The sequence below is a fragment of the Onychostruthus taczanowskii genome, unplaced genomic scaffold, assembly GCF_017590055.1.
Source record: "Onychostruthus taczanowskii isolate IOZ18803 unplaced genomic scaffold, ASM1759005v1 scaffold71, whole genome shotgun sequence".
NCBI classification, from domain to species: Eukaryota; Metazoa; Chordata; class Aves; order Passeriformes; family Passeridae; genus Onychostruthus; species Onychostruthus taczanowskii.
The window spans coordinates 2,880,691-2,905,617 of record NW_024504898.1 but is presented as its reverse complement, the minus strand read 5'-3'; the positions used below and the strand labels follow the sequence as shown (position 1 = coordinate 2,905,617).

General features: G+C 38.9%; 2 protein-coding genes across 5 annotated transcripts in view; one reads left to right on the top strand and one right to left on the bottom strand.

Moving 5' to 3' along the window:
* Positions 1–23: 23 nt before the first annotated feature.
* On the bottom strand, positions 24–11,325 carry LOC121345317 (putative GTP-binding protein 6). The gene is given in 11 exon segments (XM_041422100.1): positions 24–732; positions 1,022–1,174; positions 1,485–1,633; positions 2,965–3,173; positions 4,542–4,700; positions 5,146–5,216; positions 5,917–6,047; positions 7,583–7,653; positions 8,080–8,217; positions 11,021–11,253; positions 11,255–11,325. Coding segments are annotated over 11 exon segments (1,527 nt in total). The 3' UTR covers positions 24–590.
* A 56-nt stretch (positions 11,326–11,381) lies between these two features.
* LOC121345315 (cohesin subunit SA-2-like) overlaps positions 11,382–24,927 on the top strand; it is a 57,865-nt gene continuing 44,319 nt past the window's right edge. For all 4 annotated transcript variants that reach the window (XR_005953954.1, XM_041422099.1, XM_041422097.1 and 1 more), the window contains exons 1-7: positions 11,382–11,514; positions 11,633–11,802; positions 16,143–16,227; positions 16,849–16,995; positions 18,427–18,523; positions 19,539–19,615; positions 23,591–23,662. Coding sequence is in view for 3 of the 4 variants with exons in the window: in XM_041422099.1 (XP_041278033.1) it covers positions 11,759–11,802; positions 16,143–16,227; positions 16,849–16,995; positions 18,427–18,523; positions 19,539–19,615; positions 23,591–23,662 (522 nt within the window). In the remaining variant the exon portion in view is untranslated. The remainder of the gene's footprint in view (positions 11,515–11,632; positions 11,803–16,142; positions 16,228–16,848; positions 16,996–18,426; positions 18,524–19,538; positions 19,616–23,590; positions 23,663–24,927) is intronic.

Sequence of the window (24,927 nt, the reverse complement as noted above, 5' to 3'; positions counted from 1 at the left end):
TTACTGTAGGCAAGAAAACTGTATGGGTAAAGCATGTTCACAGATAACTTTATTTAATGTCTTAATTGATTTTTTTTTCTTCACTGCAATAAGACATCACAGTTGTTTCACTTACATTCATGCATTCTGCTTGAACACATATTTATCTTCATTATTTATATACAACCAAAAATATTTTCCTCACTAACTTTTATTTTCCAAAGACCACCTGAAATACCATAATTATAATAAATACTATTTTCTTCTGAAAAAGGCAATAAAAAGCTTTATTTATATGATACAAAAAACTTGGTACTTTTCTGTAGGTTAAGTCAGATGCCATTCCATGTATTTGAGGTCCTCAGCTTATAGCAACAACAGGTTTAACATTAAAAATTTAGTGCTGTCCTGGTACTTGCTGACAAAATTAAGCTCAAAGCTCTTACTGTTTCCATATAGAAGTTTTATGAAAGTGTCCATTTCTAAAATGCGCCAAAAACATCAAGTGTGGAAGAAAAATAAACTATTCAGCAGTGAAACTAACAGGTCGTTCACTTTATTTCATATCCTCTTGAGGAGATCAGTTTCTTCTCCTAGAACAGGATGCAGTTTCATGACATGAAAATCTCACTGTTGGGAAAGAGGTTTTTGTATCTGCCAAAAGCAGAACTGCTGATTATCACCTTCACCCTGGCTGTGCTGTCTTCAGGCATGACCTCTACTTCCTGAACTGTTGCTTCTTTATAGAGCCAACTGTAAATGTAAAAGCATATTAGCATATTAAAAGCATGACACATTGCACAAAATGTGATTCTTTGTCTAGGTCAGAAGGTTCCTCTCTAGGTAACACTTTACAAGATTAAGTGCTTTGCTTCACTTCTCTAATGGGGCTGTTTTTTGTCAATAGGTCGCAAAACATTGTTAATTATCTCTGTTACTTTTAATGCAGATTAAAATCAGTATGATATGATTTGAAAACTTTCAGACATGAATGACTGTTTCATATTTCTCCAAGTCCTTCACATGATTTAAAATTATTTACCTTAGCTGAGGTCCCTCTAAGTTGATGTTAACTGTTAGAATCTTCTTCCCTGTTGCTGTCAGTATTTTTTTCTCTATCTCTTGTTTCAGTTCTTCTAAACCATGCCCATGCAGAGCAGAAACAGCTAAAGCACTTTCTTCAGTGGGTTTATACCTGAAAGAAAATTAATTGCTAGCACATTTGTTCATGAAGATTAGGTTGGGAAAATATTCCAAGCACGGACAATTTAACTGAGTTACTTTGTACTGACACCTTCTACAGAGGCCACTTCTTGTACGACTCAAGTGATTTCTTTTGTAATTAAAAGATAATTAATTCTTTTTCAGACCATAGTTACATATGTAAAAGACTGAGAAACACCATTAAATGTATTCTGAAGTGTGAGATCTCTTTTCGACACTAAGAATTAAAAAGATTCCAGAACATAAGAAATGTTTAAGTACACTTAGCATCTCTTGCTTACCTTTCTATCAAATCCACTTTGTTATGAACTTCTACCATTGAGTCCAATAAGTGGCTAGGAAGATTGAGATTCCTCAGAACTGACAGGACAGTTGCTTTCTGGAGGATGGTTTCTGGATGAGTAATATCTCTCACATGAACTATCAGATCCTAGCAAAGATCAATATATAACGCCAGTTACCAGGTTGTAGAGACTGTATACCATTTTTGCATTGCTAATTTTTTTAAAATACTTTCCTATCCATTTGGCAATACATTGGCATATTAGCAATGTAAAATTAACTACTAAAACAGTATTAAACTATTGTTTCTTAGACCATGAAAGAAAATCTGCAGCAGCTTAGTGTTCCACCTCTAGTGAGTACAAATTGCCTCCCACAAACCTGAAGCAAATGTTGTCAGTCAAGCTAGTTACAGAATCAGATTTCAAATAATAAGTGATCCATTTTGTTCAAAGCAAAGGCTTTGTAACAAATAGGCTACAAGAACACTGGAGATTTAAAAGGTCTCTGAAGAAAGCTTTCAGAAGAGTAATGGCTGCAAAACTGTTTCAAAAGCAGAGGGAAAAAAACTCCATGTAACTTGTAATTCTGTTTTTACATTCAAAATACAGAATACTATCCTTATGCTTAGCTCCCAGGATACTATTACTGATGCTTCACTAAAAAGCTTTATACAAAATTTACCAGTTTCAAGTATATATATAATGATTACCATGATAAAAACCAAGCAACCAAACTCAACATTTGCATTCAAATTGTTTCATCATCTTTGCACAAGACATTGCTTTAAATTTTTGAAAAACAATTAGAAGTAAGTGACAAACAGGATGGTTTCAGCCAGGTTTTAAAGCCCTGCTATTACATGGTTAAGTCTAATCTTTAGCAGCATTCTGGCATCTAGCTACCACTGAATTTCATTACCTTTCATAATACAGGGTTTTTGTTTAAATGTCTGTGTGTATGTATGCAGCTTTACACTATGTTATAGCACAGAAAAACAAACTTTAATGAGAAAATAATTGCTAAAGTACATTTATATTTATTACATACTGCCTGCATCACATCACAATCACCCACTTGTAGTTCTACAGGCAACCTTAAGTTAAAACTAGGTAATTTCAGATGCTTTAAATTCACTTTTAACTCCCAGGAAAGCTAGCCTTGACTCACTTAAATGCACTGTTCAGATATTTTATCAGAAAAATCTGGTTTATCTGGTTTAAGTATCATGAAGATAGACATGTATACTCCAAATAAGCCCTTTCTGAAATCCCTTTGTAGCTGTATGTTCTGCATAAATAAAGTATCAGAAAATTAGTTTATTTGAAGATATTTACATCATTATCTCAGGAGTTTACTATAGTCAGCCAGATACTTTGCTAAGAATAGCATGTCAATTAAGTTCCTCTGTTTTGAAGGGGTAAGGATTATCTAAACCAAAATTATTTTATTTCCCAGTTGTTATAGTTGACTACTTACTGAGTAAGCCACTTCTTCTAGTGTAGCTGAAAATGACTCAACCAGATTATGTGGAAGATCAGTCAGAAACCCAATGGTGTCAACATAAATAACTGGCATATGTGAGGGCAGATAGCCAGCATGAGCTGTAATATCCAGTGTGGCAAACAGCTGATCTCTGGGTTGAAGTCCTGCTTCTCCAGTCAAGGCTTTGATCAATGTAGTTTTTCCTAATTAAATAAAAAAGGACAGTATTTGAATGGATTGTTCCAAGTAAAATTTAGTTTGCAAGGCTCAGGTGAAATGTATGATGTAACATGTATTTTTACATCTATTTGAGTAATTTAATTGTAGCTTGTGATCGGTTATCTATATGATGTTAGGAAATCCAAGAGAATCTTACATTTTATAACTTGGAATTGGGTTTAAGGTCACCTGTGTAATCACATACTGGTATCTACAGTTGTGCTGTGAAATCACAAGATGATCAAAGACTCATTTCACCTGCAAAGTGACCTACCTACATCTCTCACCTGAAAGACTCTCTGAAGAGCACTACCGTGACAGCATTAGGAAGCATGCACTTACACACTCCTCAGTGCTTCTGTTGTCAAAGGAAATAATTTACTTGCTAAATAAAAAAAAATAATAAAGAGAAGCGCTAATAATATATACCTTATTAGGCTGAGGCCTTTATTGGGCATTTCCTCATGAACATAATACTAGAGACATTTATTTGACTCAACGGATATTTCACATAATTGGTCATTAAATGCTCAGTATATAGCCTAATTAAAGTATTTCAATTATGTGTATGCCAAACTGTTTTATATCTATCTATATATATTTGAATCTTCAGTTGGGAAAGTATGGAAGTATGACATTTAAGAAAAACATACAGTATAATCCAAATCTTTGAGTGTACAAGTCATAACAAAATTAGTGCAAGATAGGTTTGTTTTTTTTTAAGAAGTTGAATAAGAAAATGAAATTGTCTTAAGATAATCCAAACTGAAAAAAGTATCTAGTCCAAAGTCTATTTATGCCTTGAGTAAGAATTCACTCGTGTAAGCTAAAAAACCATACCAAACCAAAAAAAGCAGAAAAAACCCTTTTAGCTTTATTTAGATTCTCCTAGGAACACATCTCAGAGTGCTACACATAATCCATGAAAAGCTACAGTGCTCCTTAAGCAGGTTTCTCAGATCAATAGCTAACTCTTAATTGTCTTCCTATGCCTCAAGTCTTCATGGTGATCTAAACACCTGTGTACTTTTCTGTACCCGTTCTGATCAAGTAGTAGAGATTCATATAAAGGGAGATTAACAGTGCAGTCTTTAGCACTGCATATAAAATCTTTTGGCACAATAGGTGCTAGACATTTCTCCAAAACATGTCTTGGAGACTGAAAAAACCAAGCAGCTTAATTTGCTTTCCTAACTACACCCTAACTGACAAATATTTATTACACAATTAAAAAAAACCTAATTAAAATACGAAGACTGTACACACACAAATGAGAATCTGGCTGGAGCTTCTAATTAAAAATTAGACAGTATAAGCTCTTTTGTGTTATGATTTCAGGAGGTTTTGCTTACCACAGTTGGTATAGCCCATTACTGAGACTATCGGGAACTCGCATTTTCTGCGCTGAGTTCTAAGCAAAGCCCTTTTTCTCCTTAGCTTCTCCAGGGCATTCCTAATTTTAAGTTCTCTTTCTTTTAAGACACGACTCTGTGTTTCTAGAAATGTTTCACCTGAAAAATACAAATGAGTAATTGGCAGAATAGTTTACAAGAGAAACTGTATAGCAAGTGGTGTATTTGGAAATCAAGTGAGTTAGCACTAGGGCTTGTGAAGTCCACTAAGCCTAGGTAATCTTGCCTAAAAAAGTGAGTAAGTAATTATATACATATGCATTATACATATGCTAATCACTCTAAAGTGTCCATGTACACTTATGAAAAATCCCTGTGGCAAGCAATTGTTCATCCTTCACCACTTACCAAAAAACCTGACCAGTACAGACCCAAACCTTATTATCTAACTTACTTTCCAATAGATTTTCGTACATTTGTTTAATTAGATGCAGAACATGGTTTTCCCTCCTGACCTCCTCCAAATAAAATAAGATGCAACTACATTTGTTTAAAAGCCATGGAGAAAAAAGTCCTCTAAATCATGACAATATTTAGACTTTACCTGAGCCCATGATGTATCTTGAACCACCTCTCTGCTGATCTCTTTGAGACACCTCATTTTTCAGATTTGACCTGGCAGCAGAGTAACAGTTAATTAGAAGCAATTTTTTTAATCCAGTAATACCAAAATACCTAAAAATTGTGAAGCAGTAGTGTTATTCTGATAGTACATATAAAACCACTAAATGACTGAGTTGTAATAAAACCTGCTCATGGCAAGAAGCCTGGAGAAAAAAACCCAGATTTTTCTGACTCAACTGTAGCTTGAAAAAGTATACAGCTCTCTTGGTAAATTATAATTGCTATTCTGAAATTTCAGAGAGACAAATATATCTCTAAAACATCCACATAACTCACACCGACTGCCATGTACACATTTCTATGCCACAGAATGCAGAAATATGGAAAATTTAAATACAAATTAATCTTCCTTGTTTATAGCTTTTCTTATTAAACTCAACAATTTTATATATGGGATATACATATCCAATTCCTACATATTCTTGCAATCCATCTTGTGTCTTAGAAAGAACTGGGACCTTTTAATGAAAAATACATTTTGTAAGATTATTGAACACATTCTGGTTTTGCCTGTCAGCACTGCAGAAGCTTAAAATAATGACATTACAGTAAATAATTCTGTGCTCTAATCAATCACTGAACACCCTGTGTATTTTTTCTTTACAGTAAATATTGCTGGGTTTTGTTACTGTAAAGAAACAGTCACTAAAACACGTGGATATGAGTATGTGATTTGCACAGCCCGAGGTACCTGAGAAGTGGAATTTCAGCCAGTGCTACCTGCAGTTTTGCTTCTTTCGTCCGGGCATTACAGCGAAAAATGTGAAGTACCACGGTGTATCTGTCAAAGACTTGCACGCCCCAGGCACCTTCTAGTTCTTTCTTTAGCCATGTAAGACAAAAGAATCGAGATGTCTTCTGTCCCCCACAGTATCCCTAGAATAATTCCTACACAGCAAGTACAGTTAATTAGCTGATGGACACTTGAACTCAGAGGATCTCAGGATTCCATTGCAATGGATGGGTAATCATGAGCATGCTAAGTCAAAATTTGGTTGACTAGAAAGAGAGGAGTTAAAGAGAGTTTAGAGAGCAGAACTTTATGTCTAGACCCATCAAATTCAGAGAGAATCCTTCCACTGCTCTTTATGGATTCTTGAAACAAGTCTTACAGCATATCTCACAATCAACAATGTCAGTGGTTAAATCCTTGTAAAAAATAATTATGAAACATTGGAATGGGAAAGACTAGGGATAACACAGGAAAAGAAAAAAGATTACTAAAACTTGCAAACAAATAAGAGAGGAATGCAGGAAAATTATTTAATAGTAAGCTTTTAATGAAACACTTAATAAACCCCAAAGCAACCCAAACCCCTCAACCTTGCTCTAATTCAGCAAAAGACACTTAAAATATGCAGTAGTTCCCTTATGACATTTCTAAAATCTAGAATGCTTGTATACATGTTCTCAATACTTTCTTGAATCAACCCTGTTTAATTTCTCTTAAGATCTATATTCATGAAAAGAAAACAATTTTTAGCAAATCTAGTAATGAAAGAACTCATACTATAAAACACAGACTTTTCCTAAAAATTAGGAAATTGAAGTGAAACATTTTCAACTTCCCTTTCATCAACAAATGGAAGCACTTGAATAACCATCTGTGAGAAATACTCTTCATTTTATAATCAGGGAAAGCATTCAAAACCACCAGCAAAGCATTAATATTTGCTTGCAAAGTTTGCATACACTTTACACCCTGAATGATGCTGCAAATACTAAAAACCCAAAAAAGTTTTTATTTTAGTTTATCCATGAGTATCTGTAGTTCATGTACCATGTAGTTCATGTACCAGTTGCTTACAGTGTTAAAATACTGGAGTATGCTGCACCCCTCAAAGCTTCTCTTTAAGGGTTAGGAATGAAAGTTTAAGTATTTGAAACATTCAGCTATAAGCTTACTCTGAATTTACACCTCATATTCAAAATACAATTCGGCATCCACAGCATAAGGAAAAAATATGCTATCCATTATAAATATAGAAACTTGAGCCCATAGCTAATCTAAAATATTGACATTCTTCATAACAAAAGCTGTGTTAACACCATCATTTTGTAAAAAAAACACCTTGAGTAACACTTTCAACATTTTAAAAAGGGCTAGTGTCAAATGTGGGAGCAGAGTCTATAAAAAATTATACTATGCTGCTGGAAAATTTCATGCACAAGCTGGAAACATATATCAACTGGAAAAATGCAACAGGTATTAAGATTCTTCTCAATAAAACTCAGTCCTGGTGCTTCATATATTAACATCTGCAAATTCAGAATCTTAAGTGACCACTTCTCCTAACATCAATAGCTTCCAAACAACACTGATGCAAAGAATATGATTTAATATTATGTTTAATTACCTTTGTTAGTGAAGATATTCTTTCCACATTCAAGAAGACAGCTGTCACATGGGGCAATTTTTTAATCTTTTCTAAAAGATGGATAATGATTGCAAAATAACAGTGTTAAATGTCAATTCTCTTTTTAAAATGCCCAGACTATAAACCATTTTGCACTAAGCAGAATGCTCATAAAACATCAAATGGCACCATGTTCCTTGTTCATAGAGCAGCTGTAATTGCTAATTTAGTACTGTGCCAAGAACAGCATCAGTTTCACTTATGTCAATCACATAAAGTTACAGACTAAGTTGCCTCACACATTTTCAGTGACCAGGGGTTATGTCTATTCTGCATTGCTTTTGTAACTTGAAAATTCTTTCAAGCCTGCCTGCAAACCTGCATGATGGATAAACAAAATTATCCCTCTCTTCAGCTTTCACACCTATCCTTGAACAGTTTGCCTGTAAAAGTCTTCCATTTAGAGTGACGCAGTGCTGAAAGATCTCATTCCTTACCTGTCAAAACCTGAAAGTTTCCTTTGCCAAAAACAAACTTCCTGTTGGGATTTTTTGTAGGAATAATTATTTTATCTAAAACTGTCCAGTTCTGAAGAGTATCTACAAGAGCAACGGCTTCGGCAATCTGTAATTCAGCTTCAGGAACATAAAAATAACAGAAAAAAGAAATAAATATTACAATGTACCATCATAACTCTGCTCAGATCACCAATAATACAGTACATGCATGAACATGGAAAGACTAAGCTACACTGAAATTCTTTTAACTTCTAGCACAAGCATCAAAGTGTCTTAACTCTAATCAGAGTAACTGAACAGTTTGATGCAATTTTATCAGAGAAAGCATCTTTCTGACAGTATAAATTATTTCTGTGGTTGTTGGCTTAGGAGAATTTTTAACTGTATTGTCAGGAAAGAAATCACCAAGCTTTTTTCCTCAACAAGTGAAATTAATAAATAGCTGGAAAATCTCTTATTTCAGATGAGCACAAAGCCACACAATTAACACTTTGGCGTTTTGCAGCAATAATTTGGGAATGAATAATATGGCATATCCTCCTGCTAACTTCACAGCCACTTAATCATAAAGGACTTAAACTGTTTTGGGACCTGCTAAAACCAGCAGATTTGAATCCCGTATTCTGGTTCATCAACTACTTTTGAGTTTTTAACATCTACACTGCAAAGCAATAATTTTTGAGGACTTTGTGAAATACAAAGACTATGAAAGACTATCAGATCAGCAAGTCTAGTCCGGATATGCCGAAATTTTCCTCTTCAAAACAAATTTGTGAAGTTTCTCTAGACAGCAAAACATTATTTCTATACTAATTAGGTTACATTGTATATACTAAATAGGTTACATTGGCCCAAAAGGTAACATATTTTTAAAGATAATCATAATTCACTTTTTCCTCATTATTTTCCTCATGTTTTTTTTTAAATACACAGATTTCCTATTGTATCTGTGGTGCTTCAAAAATCATTCCAAAACATTTGTTCAGACTTCAGGCTCTTCATCTGGAGGGCTTAAATAAATGGAGAGGGATCACTGCTATTTTTCTGTAAGTTTGGATAGAAAGGTGCTACTTTTTACTTTTTGACTACTTTTCAGCTGTAAAATTATGTCACATAAATTCTGGAAAGGTTAAAAACTTTATTCTGCAATGAACAATTTGTTAGAATTAGCAGCACTAATAAAACTAACAAGATTTAGGTTCATCACATAATAAACTAAAATAAAAGAATAAGTATATACAACTTCTTCTGGGTGGCAAGAGACACTTCTGGTGTCTCTTGCCACCCAGAAGAACATGGACAGGCTCAAGAAGTGGACCCATGAAAAACTAGCGAGGCTCAATGAGTGCAAGGTCCTGCATCTGGGTCAGGACCAGGATATTGATACAGGCTGGGGGATGGACAGATCACAGCAGCCCTGCTGAGAAGGACTTGGGGGCGTTGCTGGACAAAAAGCTGGACGTGACCCAGCACTCTGTGCTTGCAGCCCAGTGAGACAAACATGTCCTGGGCTGCATCCGAGGCAAAGCAGGGCAAGGGAGGGCATTCTGCCCCTCTGCTCTGCTCTGGTGTGACCCCACCTGCAGTGCTGCATCCAGCTCTGGGGTCTCCAGCACAAGGTAGTCATGGACCTGTTGGAGCAGGTCCAGAGGAGTGCTGGAGATGACCAGACAGGTGGAACCTCTCCTGTGAGAAAAGGCTGGGAGAGTTGGTGTTGTCCACCTTGGAGAAGGCACCTGGGAAGGCCTTTCTACAGCCTTTTAGTATGAAAAAGGGGTTTATAAGGAAGTTGGGGACAGACGTTTTAGCAGGATCTGTTGCAATAAAACAGGGCAGTGGTTTTAAACCAAGAGATTTGATTTAAATTTGATAAAAATAAGTTTTTTACAATGAGAATGGTTAAACACTGGGACAGATTGCCCAGAGAGGTGGTGATCCTGTAAACATTCCCTGTGAACTTTCAAGGCCAGATTAGACAAGGCTCTCTGAACAACCTGGTCCAGTGAAAGATGTCATTGCAGGGGGGTCAGACTAGATGACCTTCAAAGGTTCCCTCCAAGCCAAACCATTCTATGATTCTATACGTAAAAAAGTAACTTAGAAGATGCTTTAATCCTTTACATTGCAACCTTCTAATTCGAGAAGTGTTCAAAGAGAAGCATCAGGTTCATAATGTGTCTTAATTGGTTATGATTAATGCTTATATATTAGCTAGTTACGATTTCTGAGAGAAACCTAACAGTAATCCTAAAAAAAGGTCCTTACAGAAGAATTATTGGTGTATCACTAAGTAGCTGCATAAAAGCACTTAAGTCCCCAAGAGGATTTATACAGGACTTCATCTTCACTGCATTCTTCTCTGGACAGGACAGTATTGCTGCTCTCCAGCCAATTTCTGGGCAACCCTAAGGCCAAAGGACTCCAGCCCACCTGGGCAGGCAGCAGGGCTGAGGGCAATTAACATTGTGCTAATAAGGGCGACATCCGACTGCTTCCCTGACCAACCGGCACGGAGGCGTTCTGCCGTCCAAAATACAGCCAGCATGGTTTGCAAGTCAAAGCACAGACCTGCCAGCACTCACTAACAGCTCCTTGTCATTAAGAAGTCAAAGAAGGAAGGAGCGACCTCCCATCCAAGCCTGTCCTTTGCAAGCCGCACGTGGCGGTTTCACCGCTGTAGCAGCGGGTCCACTTTACACCAGCGACACAGCCACAGAATCAGTGGGGTTGGAAAACACCTGAGATCATCGAGTGCAGCCTGTGACCGAACATCACCATGTCAATAGCCCATGACACCCGGTGCTACTACGTCTTTTCTTACACACGTCCAGGAGCAGTCACTCCACCACGTCCCAGGGCAGTCCATTCCGAACCCCCTGGATGTACAGCTCCCTGCGGCCCGCCCCCCGCAGCCCCGCACCCGTGGTGAGCGGCGACTTCTGCGGGCCCCACTTGACCGCGGGGTGCACGACGGCAACGCGCTGGGCGCCGGGCCCTGGGGCCAGCGGAGACGGGCTCAGCAGCTCCTCCAGGGTCTCCTCATCCTCATCCTCCTCCTCCTCTTCTTCTTCTTCTTCTTCATCCCCGCCGGCGCCCGCCGCCCCGTTCCAGGGCGCTCCGCCGCCCGTGCCCGGCGGGCGCAGGGAGGCCNCGGGTCGCACCCAGGGCCGCCGCCGCCCGCCGGCAGCGCAGCAGCAGCGACCACGAGAGGCGGCCGGGCCCCATCGGCACCGCCGGGCCCGGGCTGCGGGCAGGGACCGTCACCGGCCGCGTCTTTCCGGCCGCTGCGGAAGCGGCGCCGCCGCCCATGTGACAGCGCTCCCCGCCCCTGCCGGGCCCAGCGGCCGCCGTGATTGACGCCGGGCCCGGGCTGGCCGCGCTGGGCAGCGCCCGGGAGGGACTGCGGCGTTGTCGGTAGGATTAATTTCTTTCTGTTTCACCCTCTTCTGCGGCCGGGCGGGGGATGGAGGGGAGGCTGTTTCTGCCCTGGTTTGCCTGGAATTAAGTTATCTTTGTGTGCGTTTCTTGACAGTTTTCGGCCGCTGCTCCATCCCGCAAAAGCCGAAGGGTTGTTAAGTTTTTAACACTCTCGATTTCGGTGAAGTTTCCTCAGAAGATCGTGTCAGCTTGTTTGTGCTGCTGAAATAATGTGGCGGAAATGATAGCCGAGCCCAACGCAGCCAGTAACCTTCCCAGCCAAAAGTAAGACCTGGCACAGGTTGCCTGCAAAATCTGCTGGTAAATTCGGGTGCTGTCCCTTGGGTTTGTGCCGTGCAGACACCTGGCAGTCTCTAGTGTGTCCTCTTGGGGGGAAAGGGGAAAAAAGGGGTTTACTGTGCATTGTGCTTTGTTACTAATATCTTCATTTCATTTCATGTACTAGTTAGCGTCTCCTCAGTGTAGCGTTTTATGCTGTTTGACAGGGAGCTTGGCTTTGCAAGCTTTTCTGTGCCTTATTCACCACAGTGCTAACGTGCACCCTACCTTACAAGAAAAAAGGAGCAGATTCATTGTCAGTGCATGTGTTCCATTCATTGCAGAATTTGGGGATGCTGAGGGGAAAGAGTGCTAAGTAATCTGTAAGCTCCCTGTAGGTGTTGATGGGGGCATTGTTTCTATATATTTTATATTGTTTTTATCAGGGATCCATCATGTCTTCTCCCTTATTATAATGTACTTCTAGTCATGTATTGAGATGAGCTAAAGTGTTCATATCATCGTTTACACAATGGCAACTAGAAGTTCTCCTAGAATAAATATAAATAAATAAAAGGTAAAGTTACAACATTTGGGCGTTTCTTGTTTGGTTTCAAAGGGTGATACTTCTTAGGTGTTCACTCTCGTGTGCTTTGAACTCATTGCAGCCCAGTCTTTTCTGATCCTGTCACATTCTGGGCCCATTTGCTCCATGTATTTTGCTTCATTATGCTCTATTGAAAGCTGAGAGTTGTAGCCCGTGATGACATGTGTGTATTCCCATATGTCCATTGCAGTATGTTTCATCTGAAACCAGCCTTTTACCTTCAGAAGTGTTAGGCAGGCACATGGCAATTGCTTAGTGGAGCTTCTTATTTCGCTTCTAATAGATGAACCAGTTGTTTTGAAATTTATAATTTAAAAGAATTGCAGGTAGGATTCTTTCTGTAGCATAGATTAATTGTTCCTTTTACATAGCAAAAGGAATATATTGCCTCCTTGGTAGAGGTAGTTTTCTTTTCAAGTGTGAGTCACCAAATCTATTCTAAATGTTTATTAAGATAAGAAAACTGAATTCAGGAGTTATCACAGTAGTATTGTGTCTGAGGGTTAGATGTGGGACTTGGCTTCCTTCATACTTCAAGTGTTTTATCTTATCAGTAACACTTCAAGTGCTGGTGAAAGGATAATACTGTAGCAGGAACATAAGGTAAAAATGAGTCTCTGAGTCATACATAACAGGGTATAAAGGTGGAAATAGAAATGGCATTCTGCTTGTGCTTTCTTACTCGCTGCTGATGTAAGCATCTAAATGGCTGAGAGCTGTTTCTTCCAGTGCATGAAACAGTGAATGTATGCATGCAGGAGTGCTCAACATGGTGTAGAATAGCAAAGGGAGGAAAAAAAAAAACCAGCTAGTTCAAAATTTGTCAAACCTACCATTGCACTCTTGTAGTTGAGATGTTAAATGGAGATATGTATTGGGATTGCTGCAGAAGTGACCCCCATGTCTTGCCCCAGCTAGGTACAGTAATACCTATTTTTTGCTTAAGAAGATAAGACGATGTCTTAATTCTTTTAACAGTTTCTTCAACAGAAATGTAATTGTGCAAATGAAAGCTCCATTTAAATATCCCGTTTAATTGCTCAGTAGTTTCATGGGGTTCATTTTCTAGGTGCTGGTCTAGTTTCTGCAAATGTTTGTACCTGCCTTATGGATGGCCTTACTGGAAACACCAGTATTAAAGGCTAAAAAAAAAAAAAAAAAAAAAAAAAAAAAGAGAGAGAAAGGAGAAACATGAATATTAGTAGTATCTGGATTTAAAAAAACCCCTCTACTTTTGTATAAGTTGTCTGTTGTTGCCTAGTGCTTCCCAAGGCATAGCTATGTGCTGTGCTGTGATGTACTGATAACCAAAACAGTTCAGAAACGAAATGGCTTATTAGTATTTAGTGCTTAAATTTGATAAGTGCTTAAGACAGATGTTTAGTTGCATGTGCAACAGGTACTCTAACAACTTTCACCCCAGAGATGTTTTCTTTGGCCCAGCATGAGGGAACTGTAGGTCTGTGGTCTTCCCGCTCTTGGAGGTTTTGCTGAGCCTTGATAACATGCTGTTCCATATGCCAGGCATTTCTTTACTTTGTTGGGCCCCTTTTGCTATAAGTACATTTTGTCAGGCATAAGAAATGAAACAAGTAGCACAAGGCCAGAGAGCTGTCCTTCAGACAGCTTCTTGGGAATGAGAGGCGTGAATTAAACCTTCAAAGAAGTATGTTCTAGACAGAGCTTCTAAAAGCAGTATGTGATCAGACAAGTCCTTGATGGAACTGTCCTGTGGCAGTTCTGATTTTTTAATTATTTAAATGATTTAAACCTACTTGGACTCAAACTTAGTTGCTATAATCAAATGCAGTGCATTTATCTTCATGCTGGGATGGAATAAGTTGCTAAATAGCACTTGTAAACACTTCAGAAAAGGTTTTGAAGGTGTGTTGAGTGTTATGTTGAGGTACAGTGCAGAAACTGGTTACCCACATTACGGCAGTGTTGGCTGCCTCCTGAGTTGTAGTTCTGTGAAACAGTGCAAGTAAGAACCTGTTAGTCCAGCCCCACAGTGATGCATTCTGCTTTGAAATCAAGAGTGAAAGGATTTAATTAAATAGGAGAAACAGCTCCTTGCCAAACATGTTTGGATTCTTTTTGGTTTTGTGGTCTGTAGAAGGATCTGAGAAGAGCAAACTGGCATCAGAAAAGGAATACATATTGCTGTCCCTTGCTGTTTGTTCTTTTCAGCTGGGGAGTCTCTGGTAGTACTTGGGCTACTTAATCTCTATAGCTTGCAATTTTAAATCAGAGAAGATGATTGAAAACTTTTGTGAATGATTGTTTATAGAATGCTGACTCAGCTGAGAGCAATAGTTTATCCCACTCTTCACATGCAGAAGTCCAGACAGCTGGTATAAGGATTGACAGTGGTATAAGCTGTCAAACACTGTGGCATGTTTTGAACTTTTCTATAATGAGGAATTAATGGAATTTAACTATCATGGGACATTTCTCTGTAGGGACGGTAAGCTTATGCATAATTGTATTTAGAAATTTTATATATTTTTGTGCAATTTCATATTTAGATAGAATTTTCGTAGGAGTCTTTGGAAGCCTCATTCTACATCACTTCTTGAAATGTCTCAGTAGATCAAAAAAGTGAACAGAGACATGTTTAAATAAAACCTGTCTGCTCTTACCAATAAAATAATGTCAGGACCTTGGTCCTGCAGTTGATGCTATTCAGTCTCAGAATTTGCTTTGCAAAACAGTTGTGGGAAGAAGAATGATAAAAATGCTTATCTGGCATTGATAAACCTAGGTGGAGTTGAGCTGGCTCTGCATCCATAGAACAGTTAATTCTCCATCTGTGTTAGCCAGCACTGGATACTGGGGAGTTGACTGTATCTGATAGTGTAACACACTGGGGTTTTTTTGTGTGTAAAGTGGTCACTTGTGTTAGTACACTCTCTTGTTGCAGTGGTATCACGAAAATAGAAGTAATTGTACACTCCCATATTTACTTTCTTTCTGTGCCTTCCTGTAGTACAAGTCAACTGGCTTCATGTCCTGGCCACTGTAGTTTAAAGGAGGCCATTGCAGCCAGCTTCCAGTACTGGACCTGCTGCACAAGTGGGATCCAGCTTGTCTATTCAGACATGACCTTTGGCAAAGCACATTGTTAGCATTGGGAATGATGAAAAATGGCATGATTTCATTGCAGATATATTCAGATCTCCCAGAAGGTGCACCTTTCTTTATATAATTGTTCCTCCATGATATTAGCAGTGACATGAAAATAAAGTTTTTTATATGTCTTTTTTCTTCAGCATGTTTTATAAACAAAGTAAGCCAATTTCTTCCTCTCATTTTAAAATGTCAACACATCAAGTGTTACTGCCTTGTTTAGCTTAGGGCACCCACAGGGTGAATGCCTACTTGTGTTATTAGTTCATGGTGCAAAGCTCTTAAGCCAACAAAGGCTGCATTAAGTAAACATCAGCTTTCTGTTTCATTTACCTACTTTACACTTCCTTGATACCTTTGATAGCTTTGCTGGTTTTCTAATTACCTGCATATCGTACAGGAAAGCCAGTGGTCTGAAAAAGGCCCCAGATTTCTGTGGTACTTTTAAAGTTAGCTGTTTGGCTTTTAGTGAAAAAATGTCACCGCTTCCAAACAACAAATTAAAAGTACTAAAATTCATGTATTTGCTTTTATTTTCTTCTGACTTTGTCCTTAAGTGTGTAGTTCTGAGTGCTTGCTGCTAACTCCTTCAATGTTTGTTACACCTTAGAGAGAATGCTGTCCATGATGAGACTGTGCCCGAGTCTCCTGCTCAGAATGGCACCTGTGTGAGAAATGGCAACCTGAAAACACCAGTAAGTCAATTTTAAAGCTTTTACAACTTTTAATTGTTTTAAATTGTGGAGTTTATTTTGTGTCTCATTCAGTTGTTACAAAATTGAGTATTGCATGCAGCAGTCACAGTGCATCACAGAAGCTGGTCACTGGATACAGCTTGACCCTCAAATTCCATTGGCAGCAGAACCTCAGTGCTGGCTTTTGAGTGGTCAGTTCATTTCAGCATTGCTCTTCTTTTCTGTGCTTTGTGTGCAGCTGATATTAATTTGCATGTATTGAGTTTAACCTGTGAGGGAAAAGATGTAGAAGAGCTTCTGTGCTTGCTTTCTATTCTTCAGAAATGACAACTGCCACTGAAAACAGCCTTCTGGGTAGCGTGCAGTTGTACAAAAACTTCATTCCTGTTGGATATCCTATGCTTATGACTCATTGTTAAGAGTAAAATACAAACTGGTAAATCCTTACTTTCATCCTCTTTTAGTATGGTCATATTTGGTAAGGAATTGTTGGGGTCCATGGGGCATAAAACTGAGCAGCCTGGGGAAGCGATTGCAATAAGAGCAAAATGAACTTGTATCTGTCAATGTCTGTTGTGTGTTGTGTTTTCTCACACACTGTGTTTACTTGACTCGTTTCAGAGAGAGAAGCGGAAGGTCCGAGAGCAGTGTGAAAACATAAGGAGGAGTTCTCCCACTAGCAGAAGAGTGAGCCAGCTGCAGAATGGAGAAGTGGTTGAGGCAGTTACCTTGTTTGAAGTGGTTAGCATGGGGAAGCAGGCCATGCAGGTATTCCCAGCACTGAGTTCTGAAAGCACTTGGTGGAGGGAAGTTGAATAAACAGTGGTCCGTTTTTTGTACTGTGGAACATTTAAATTTTGGGTTAGCTGTGGAAGAAACATGTTTGATTGGAAAACTGCTGTGAGTGTGGCTCTTGGAAAGAACATCTTGCAGCTTCAAGAAATTAGTGAAGAGGTAGCTGTCAGATATTTAAAAAGAGGAGGGAAATTGTACCTAAACCAGTCTGCCTAAAACAATGCCTTAACATACAAAAAGATAATTATTGTAAAAAATGTGGAAAAGGTTCATCAATAGCAAATTTTAGTTGTCCTGAATTCTGAAAACTCAGGGGTTTTTTTCTCCTTTTTTCTTTTTCTTTTTTTTTCCTTTTTTTCCCCCTGTGCTTGCCTTGTACTATTAATCTTCTACCTTCATTCCAATGCGGTTTGCCAGCAGTTGTATAATAGCCAGGTTCCCTGTTCATCTGTAGAGTTAGCAATTTTCTTCAGTGTGAGGAAGCCCACCTCCCCATATTCTGTGAGCACATGTATATATTATCTTTGTATATGTTTATGAAAATCTGGAGCCCCAAATGTTTTTATGTAGAGTTAAAGGTATGTCTCTAGTGTGTAGTGTCTGTAAGCAAAGTGTGTGTGTCTGTGCACACATGCATGAAAAGTACATTTATATTTTGTATGTGAAACCCTCGTGCTACAGCTGGGGTAATTTCAGTAGAGCTTCCTGAAGAGCTTGGCTTCTGCTGTGCCAACCATCATGGGAGGGTCTTGGAAAGGCAGCAGGGCTTGAGTTCTGTTGCTGCTGGAATTTATTAGACCTCTGTGGAAATACCGGTGGGTTGAAGCCTGGATGGGTTGTCCCAGGAGACCAGTGTCACATACAGGCTGTAGGCTGTACTGCCCTAGAAATGAAATTTGGAGTAGTTTTTTGGCTTATGTTAGTATGTGAACTGTTTCAAACCTACTGCACAAATCAAGTCTTAGAGGAAAAAGAGCACTGCCAGGGTAATTGCTGGTAGGATTTAATACTAATTATTAGATGGTGCAGAGGTTAAATGTGTGTTTTGATTTTTTGTTGTTTTGTGTTTATTTCCTTTTTTTTAAATTAAATTGTTACCTCAGTGCAATCAAGAACTCAGGAGGACAACTCTTTTATTTTTCTTTATATTAAAACTGGTAATTTTCCCTGTTAACAGGAAGCAAAGCATCTGTGAAAAGTAACATTGTCTAAAGCAGTTTAAGACTTGAAAGAGTCTTTCAGAACTACTAGAAATGGAAGATAATTGCTTGGAGTTTATTCTTGGTTTTGTAATTTAATGGAGATGGAGCAGTGTTAGTTTTTGTCTTTATTGTGGGTATCTTCAGTGGAGTGCAACAAACTGTGTTCATCTCCTGACTAATGAGCTTCTTTAATCTGTTCTAGTCTGTAGTAGTTGGCTGGGTTGAAGCTTATAAACAAGACAGGAATGTGGCACTTCTGGATCTCATCAACTTCTTCATTCAGTGCTCAGGCTGTCAAGGTAATTTACCTTTTCTGCAGCCCCTTCCACTGTCTGTGTGTGAGAGGAGTCTGAAGTGTGCTTTTTGAAATGGAGTTTTTCTCTGCAGTAAATCATGAGCTTATGATCTGTACTGTTCGTTAAGACAAACTCCAGATGGCCAGGCAAAATAGAAGAGAATGCTGCTGGTTAAATTCTTTGTGCTAACAGCATTCCAGCTCTGAGAGTTATATTTGAGCAAGGTTTGCAGGGTCAGGTTTCTGAAGTGGCATGTCACATTGCTTTGGAGAATCCTTACCTAGGGACAGTGCTTTTGATGAGTGTTCTAATTAAAATCCAGTGTTTCAGTTGGCATTTGTTTTATATTTCTTGGTATCTTTTGTTTTGCTAGTATCCTTGATTGAAAATAAGCAGCTAGCAAATTCAGCTCCCTGCTTTGGTGGCTAGAAAAGCAATCTCTTGCCTCATTGCAGTTGCTTTTACTAGAGAGTTGTGAAGCTGTCTGTTTCATAACAAACCTTGAAGCACTGCCTTCTGGGGACAGTCTACTAGTGGAATTCTTCAGGATAGCAAGTAAGAGATTTAAGAAGACTGTCCTGTTGGTTTGAAACTTCTGAGTGTATTTTAGCAGCTAGAAATGTACTTTTTACATGTCTTTTTAATTTTTTTTTCCCTAGGTCTTTGACTAATATGTCCTCTCTTATGAGAAATACTTTGGGGGTTTTTGACTAGTTTTGACCTGTGGGCAAAATTTTAGTCAATCCTTGAAGTAAATGAATGAACAGAGAAAATAGCCTTTCCAGACAGCACAGAGCAGACTTCTCTAATGGGAATTTCAGTTTTGGTTCATCAATACTTTTTCCTATCAATTAATTTATGTGTCTTATGTATATGCTGCCTGTACCAGTGTATGTGCATAAAACAGAATTCCCTTGTCTTCAGTGTTTCTAAATTTAATAAAATTCTTACTGTGGTTTGGGCTTGATTAATGTTACAGAGTTGTCAGTAATTCTTTTAAAAATGCTACTTTTTTTAGGCATGGTAACAGCAGAGATGTTTCAAAGTTTGTACAAGAAAGATGTCATGCAAAAAATGACAGAGACCTTTGATAAGGTAGGTACTACTTTGATTTTTCATGTATTTTTTATATAAACAATAAGCTCTACCTTAACAGCTAACCTGGATGGAATTTCTGTTGCTTATTAGGAGCTCCATACCACTTCATTAATTTAGTAAAATAAACCTGTTTTTTTTTTTTTCCAAGAGAAATTTGTTGTTGTAATGACCCATTTTAGCAGCAGCAGGATATGTTTTTTTTTAAGTAACTTTTTTTTTTGAGAGTTTTATTAGGGCTGTCTGACTGCAGCCTTCCTGAATCTTTCTCTTAGTAGTTCTTTTGATAATGACTTTATAGATGTAGATACAGCCCAGCACTGCAGCAGGTAAATGGTTCCAGTGGTATTTGGTTGATAGGTCCTTTAAAAAATACTAATATGGATTACTGATGAATTAATTAAAAGATATTTTTAGCTGATATTTTATTTGAAAATGTTCTCTCTGCTTTACTGACAATTATGATTTGTAATAACTGTATTATGTCATATGGAAGAAGAAAAATGCATTTCAGATTGTTAGATAGTTGTGGAAACAGTAGTGAGTATTTAATTTCTTGTGGATTATTTGTTAAGAAAAGCAAATAGCTTTACAAAGCTGTTTCACTGCTTGACTGCTCCTTGAATAATTATGGCAACATTAAATTTTCTGTAGTGCTTTCACAGTTGCTTCCATGCTTTTTTCCTCTATATTTGTCACTTCTGAATTGATTTGTCAAGCAGCAGCCATCAGCCTTGTTTTAATTGAGCATCTCTCACAGACAAGCTGCTGTAGAAATTCCCACAGAGGACGAATTTGCCAACATGGTTTTCTTTATTTTAGAAGTGTAGTAGCACTTGGGCTAATTTTTTGACAGAAATGAACCTGTATGTGTCTGGCCATATGAATTAGTAGTCTGGCACTTCTTTGCCAACTAAAACAGCCTTGAATAACACTCATGATAGTGCAGGCACTCTGGCACATACAAAGATGGGATTATTTTTACCATCAGCCTGGAAAATATTACAGCTCTGTAACCTTTTCACCTGTCCTTATGGGCAGAAAGGCAGGCTCTGCAGTTGTCTTAGAAGCTGTCTTCTCCATGCTCTGTAAAGAAAGTAAGTTCTCTCTTATCTTTTTCATAAATAAGATGGAATCGTAAGTTAGTGGTTGAAGGTAGTTGAGGAGTGCCATATGGGACTGCTGGGATTTCAAAAGCATTTTTTAAAAAGCAATGACAGTAATAGTGAAAGTAGTAATAAGAGTGGAAAATATTGTCAGATATTTGCTCAGTATCATCTTGCCTTTGAATATTTATTTGTTTCTAGCATTCAGAGGATTCATTCGTGATGATTTCAGTGATTCAATCATGTTGTTGCTGTTCAGTTAATTAACTGCAGCAGTACCAATGCTTCCTCCTAGAATTCTTACTAATGTTAGTGGGAATTGTTAATAGATTTCAGTTTAATAGAGTTCAGTATGGCAAGAAAAGAATTCCTAACATCCTCATGGACAAGGTGGTGAAGTATGAGTTAGTTAAGTGGTCGGTGAGGTGGACTGAAAAATGGTGGAACAGCCAAGCCTGTGGGGAAATGATCAGTGGCAAAAGGTCCAGTTGGAGGCTAGTCACTAGTGCTGTACCCCAGTTTGATATTGGAGCCAACGCTATTTTACATATTTAATAATGACCCGGACACTGGGGCAGAGTTTACTCATAGCAAATTTTCAGATGATGCAAAACGAGGAAGATCAGCTGCCAAATCAGGTGGTTGTTCTGCTGTTCAGAGGGACCCTCAACAGACTGGAGTTTGGCAGAGGGGAACCTCACGAAGTTCTACAACAGAAAACCCTAGGAACCTGGGAATGAATAACGCTGTGCACCATTACATACTGGGAGCTGATTGACTGGAAAGAAGCTCTTCTGTGTAGGATCTTGGTGTGGGTGACAAAATGAACACGAGCCAGCAACGCACCCTTGCTGCAAAGTTGACCAACAGCCTCCTGGCCTGCATTAGGCAGAGCATTGCCAGCAGGTCACGGGGGATGATCTTTCCTCTCTGCTCATACTACTGAGACTCATCTGGAGTGCTGAGTCAAGTTCTGAACCTTACAGAACAAGAGAGAGATGGGTTTGCTGGAGTGAGGCCAGCCAGTAAAGGGCCACAAAGATAATTTATGATCTTTGATGTGGGGAGAGGCTGAGGGAGTTGAGCCTGTTGTCTGGAAAGAAGCTGGCTCAAAGGAATCTGGCCCATGTGTTAAAATACCTGATGTGACATAAGGACAAGGAGGAAGCACAACTCTACTCAATGGTGTGCAGTGAGATGGTGAGCACAAAGGCAAGCCAAGATGGGCAGTGGACGCAAACTAAAATGGACAAAATTTTACCGGAACACAAGGAAACTTCTACTGAGAGAATGGTCAAACAGTGGAACAGGTTGCCCAGAGAGGTTGTGGAGTCTCTGAAGATATTATTTGACTGCTCATGGCATCACCTGACAGTGAGGGAAAAGACGTGTACTTTGCAGGATCCTTGACAGAATGATGATGGCACCAATTGTAATTAAAGCTTTATTTCTTAACAGTATGTTATTATTAGTATAGACCAGAATTTATGATTAAAATGGCACAGGATTTCTATAAGCTCAAGTCTTACTGTCCAGCAGGAGTTCTGGTCAGAGTTCACCACTTAGACCTTGCAGTACCTTGATTTTGCTCTGGGTGCTGTGATGATTCTCTGTTCTCTGACTGGGTTATTGCCACAGCCTGCCTGGCTGAATGCCTGGGACCTACAGGGTAGGTGAGGAAAGGAGGGACTGGTCTGGCGCCCAGGAACTGTGAGGCTATGAGAGAGAAAAATTAATCTGTTTGATTTGTCTGCTTGGTTCACAGGACCTTCAGGGCCTGGTAATGAGGGAAAGGGAATGAATATGTGACCTGCTTGGTCACAGAGAAGGGCTGCTTGCCTCTTAAAATTGCATTAGTTATGCTAACCACATTTCCAGGAGTTGAGAGAAGTGCTGGTTGCACAGAGCACTGGGCTGCCTATGCTGGCTGACCTTGCTTGAGCAGGTGGGGTTGGATTAGATGATCTCAAAGAGTCCTTCTCAATTTCTGTAATTCTGTGAAAACTTGTACTGATGTTGGAAGTAGAGAATGGCTTTAATATGGTCATTGAGGCATTTATTTTGTCTTTGTGAGCCATAGTATTCCTCAGTGATGAGGCAGTCTTGTCTTCCCACTTTTTGTTTTTCTTCTATTTTAAGATCATCTGTTTCTTCTACTTTTGTTCCTGTTTGTGGCATTTGCTTCTTGCAGTTCTTTATTCTTATGTAATTTTTCTTTCCTTTCCCATTTTGTTGCTTATACATTTAGGAAGGGAAGAGTTAACTTTGATGCTGAACTGTACAGCTAGATGGGGATAGAAATACTTGTGCTTCACTGAACCTGACAAAGACCTCTAGATTTAATACATTTTGTTTTGGAATAATTGCAGAGTTGAGAAAACATCTTGAATCAAGTCACACTAGTGCTGAAAACATTATTCTCTCATTTGAAAAGCTCAGAAAGTTTTTTTTTTTTAGGGTTTAGATGTTTTACATCTAGGTACCAAACGTTGAAAAGGGTTATGTACTTAGACTTGTTGAGGAGCCATATCTTAAAGGGTTATAATGAGGGTTATACCTTGTATATGTTTGCTTCTAAATTTTGAAAACAAGTTGTCTTCTATTAGTAACAAGACAACTCAGGTTTTATATAAAGTGTGTTTTCTGTCATAGGTTATTTAAAAAAAAACCAAAGAAACAACAGAATCCAGATGAGAAGGATTTAGGTTTTTTTTGTAGTATTTTGGCTTGTGTGGGCCACCTGTAGCACACATTGGCTGAAATTCTAATGGCCTTTGAAATATGTTGCATGTTTTGTAATGCTTTTGTCTATGAATTATCTGTGCCATTTCATTAACAAGCTTTCAAAATTTTGTCTCCTGCATTACAGGAAACTGGGTTGCAGTACAAGAAATTCATGGCCTATCCTTGGATCCTGACAGTTACTTGGCCGGTGGACATGGTAGGGCTGTTGTAGTTTTCCACAACAGTTGTGGAAATTCTGTGGGGAATTTATCTGAACTCCTTGTTGGCACTTCATTTTGACTTTCCTCTCTTTCCATAGACTCTGTATGAAAGGAGGAAACGTTTCCTGGTTGAGTCAGAGCAGGAGCTGATATCACTCTGTTGAGTGATTTGAATAGTTCTCTGGAAGAACCTGGCTTAAGGGCCTAATCTGACTTGATTTCTGGAAGCAGAGTTATTTCTCTAGTGGTTATGAAAGGAGTGTAAGGGAATCCCAGGTTTGGTGCCTGAATTTAGGTGGTGTGCCCTCCATGTTGTATATGGTTACAGTGTGCATGTTACCATTAAAGAGTATCACAGTGTGATAAACATGGGCAGTAGAAATGCTCTTAAAAAGTTAGAAGTCTTTGTGTATTTTGTGCTGCTTTTCAGATTGAGAAGAAAGCTATGATGATAAAGTAGGTATTTCCTGAAGTTGTAGATGGTCTTTCTACTGTCCATGTCATGATCAAGGAGCATTAAATGAGGCTTGCTGGAAACTTCCCTTTGTGTTTTGGCACTTGCTGCTGCTGTTAGGCTCTGAACTGACTCTTACAGCCTGGTCAGGAGCATATTCCAAATTCCTGATGTGCTTTGGGTTGCAGCCAGCCTTATGATCATCCTGTATTCGCATTTCTCATTAAAGAAAGCAGCAACCCCTATGCATTGGAAAGATAGTTACAAGAGAAGAGCATGGAGTGTACTTTACAAGCACGGGAGGTTATGCTGAGTGTGATGCAGTGTTAGAATGTGGCTGAGAAGGTGTTTGCCCACTGATGAAGGACCAGCTGAGCAGTGACCAGCCTTCAGGAAGAGGTTTTCCACAGTGAGTGAAGTTTTGGAGTTCCTTGACTCCACTCACACATGGAAACTATGAAGATGCAAATTCATATTCTGAGTCATTCTTGGGATCTGTGAGATGTACCTGAAATAAATGTTCACACTGTCTGAGGCTGCTATTTACAAAGTCTGTCTAGTGTGCTTTCCAGTACTTTGTGGGAGAATCCATTTTACCTTCCCTCTGTCTCCTTTCCTCCTGGCAGTATCAACCATACTGTGGACACGTTTTTATTGTAGCTTGTTTTTTGCATGATGTCAAAAGTATTGCCTACTTACCGTTTCTCTGGGGGTTTTTGGAGACCCAGGTGCAGATGGTGTAGGTGAATGGCTGAGTATTTGTCATTAAGCTTTAGCCTGATAAACTGCTCAGGCTGGCAGTGCTGC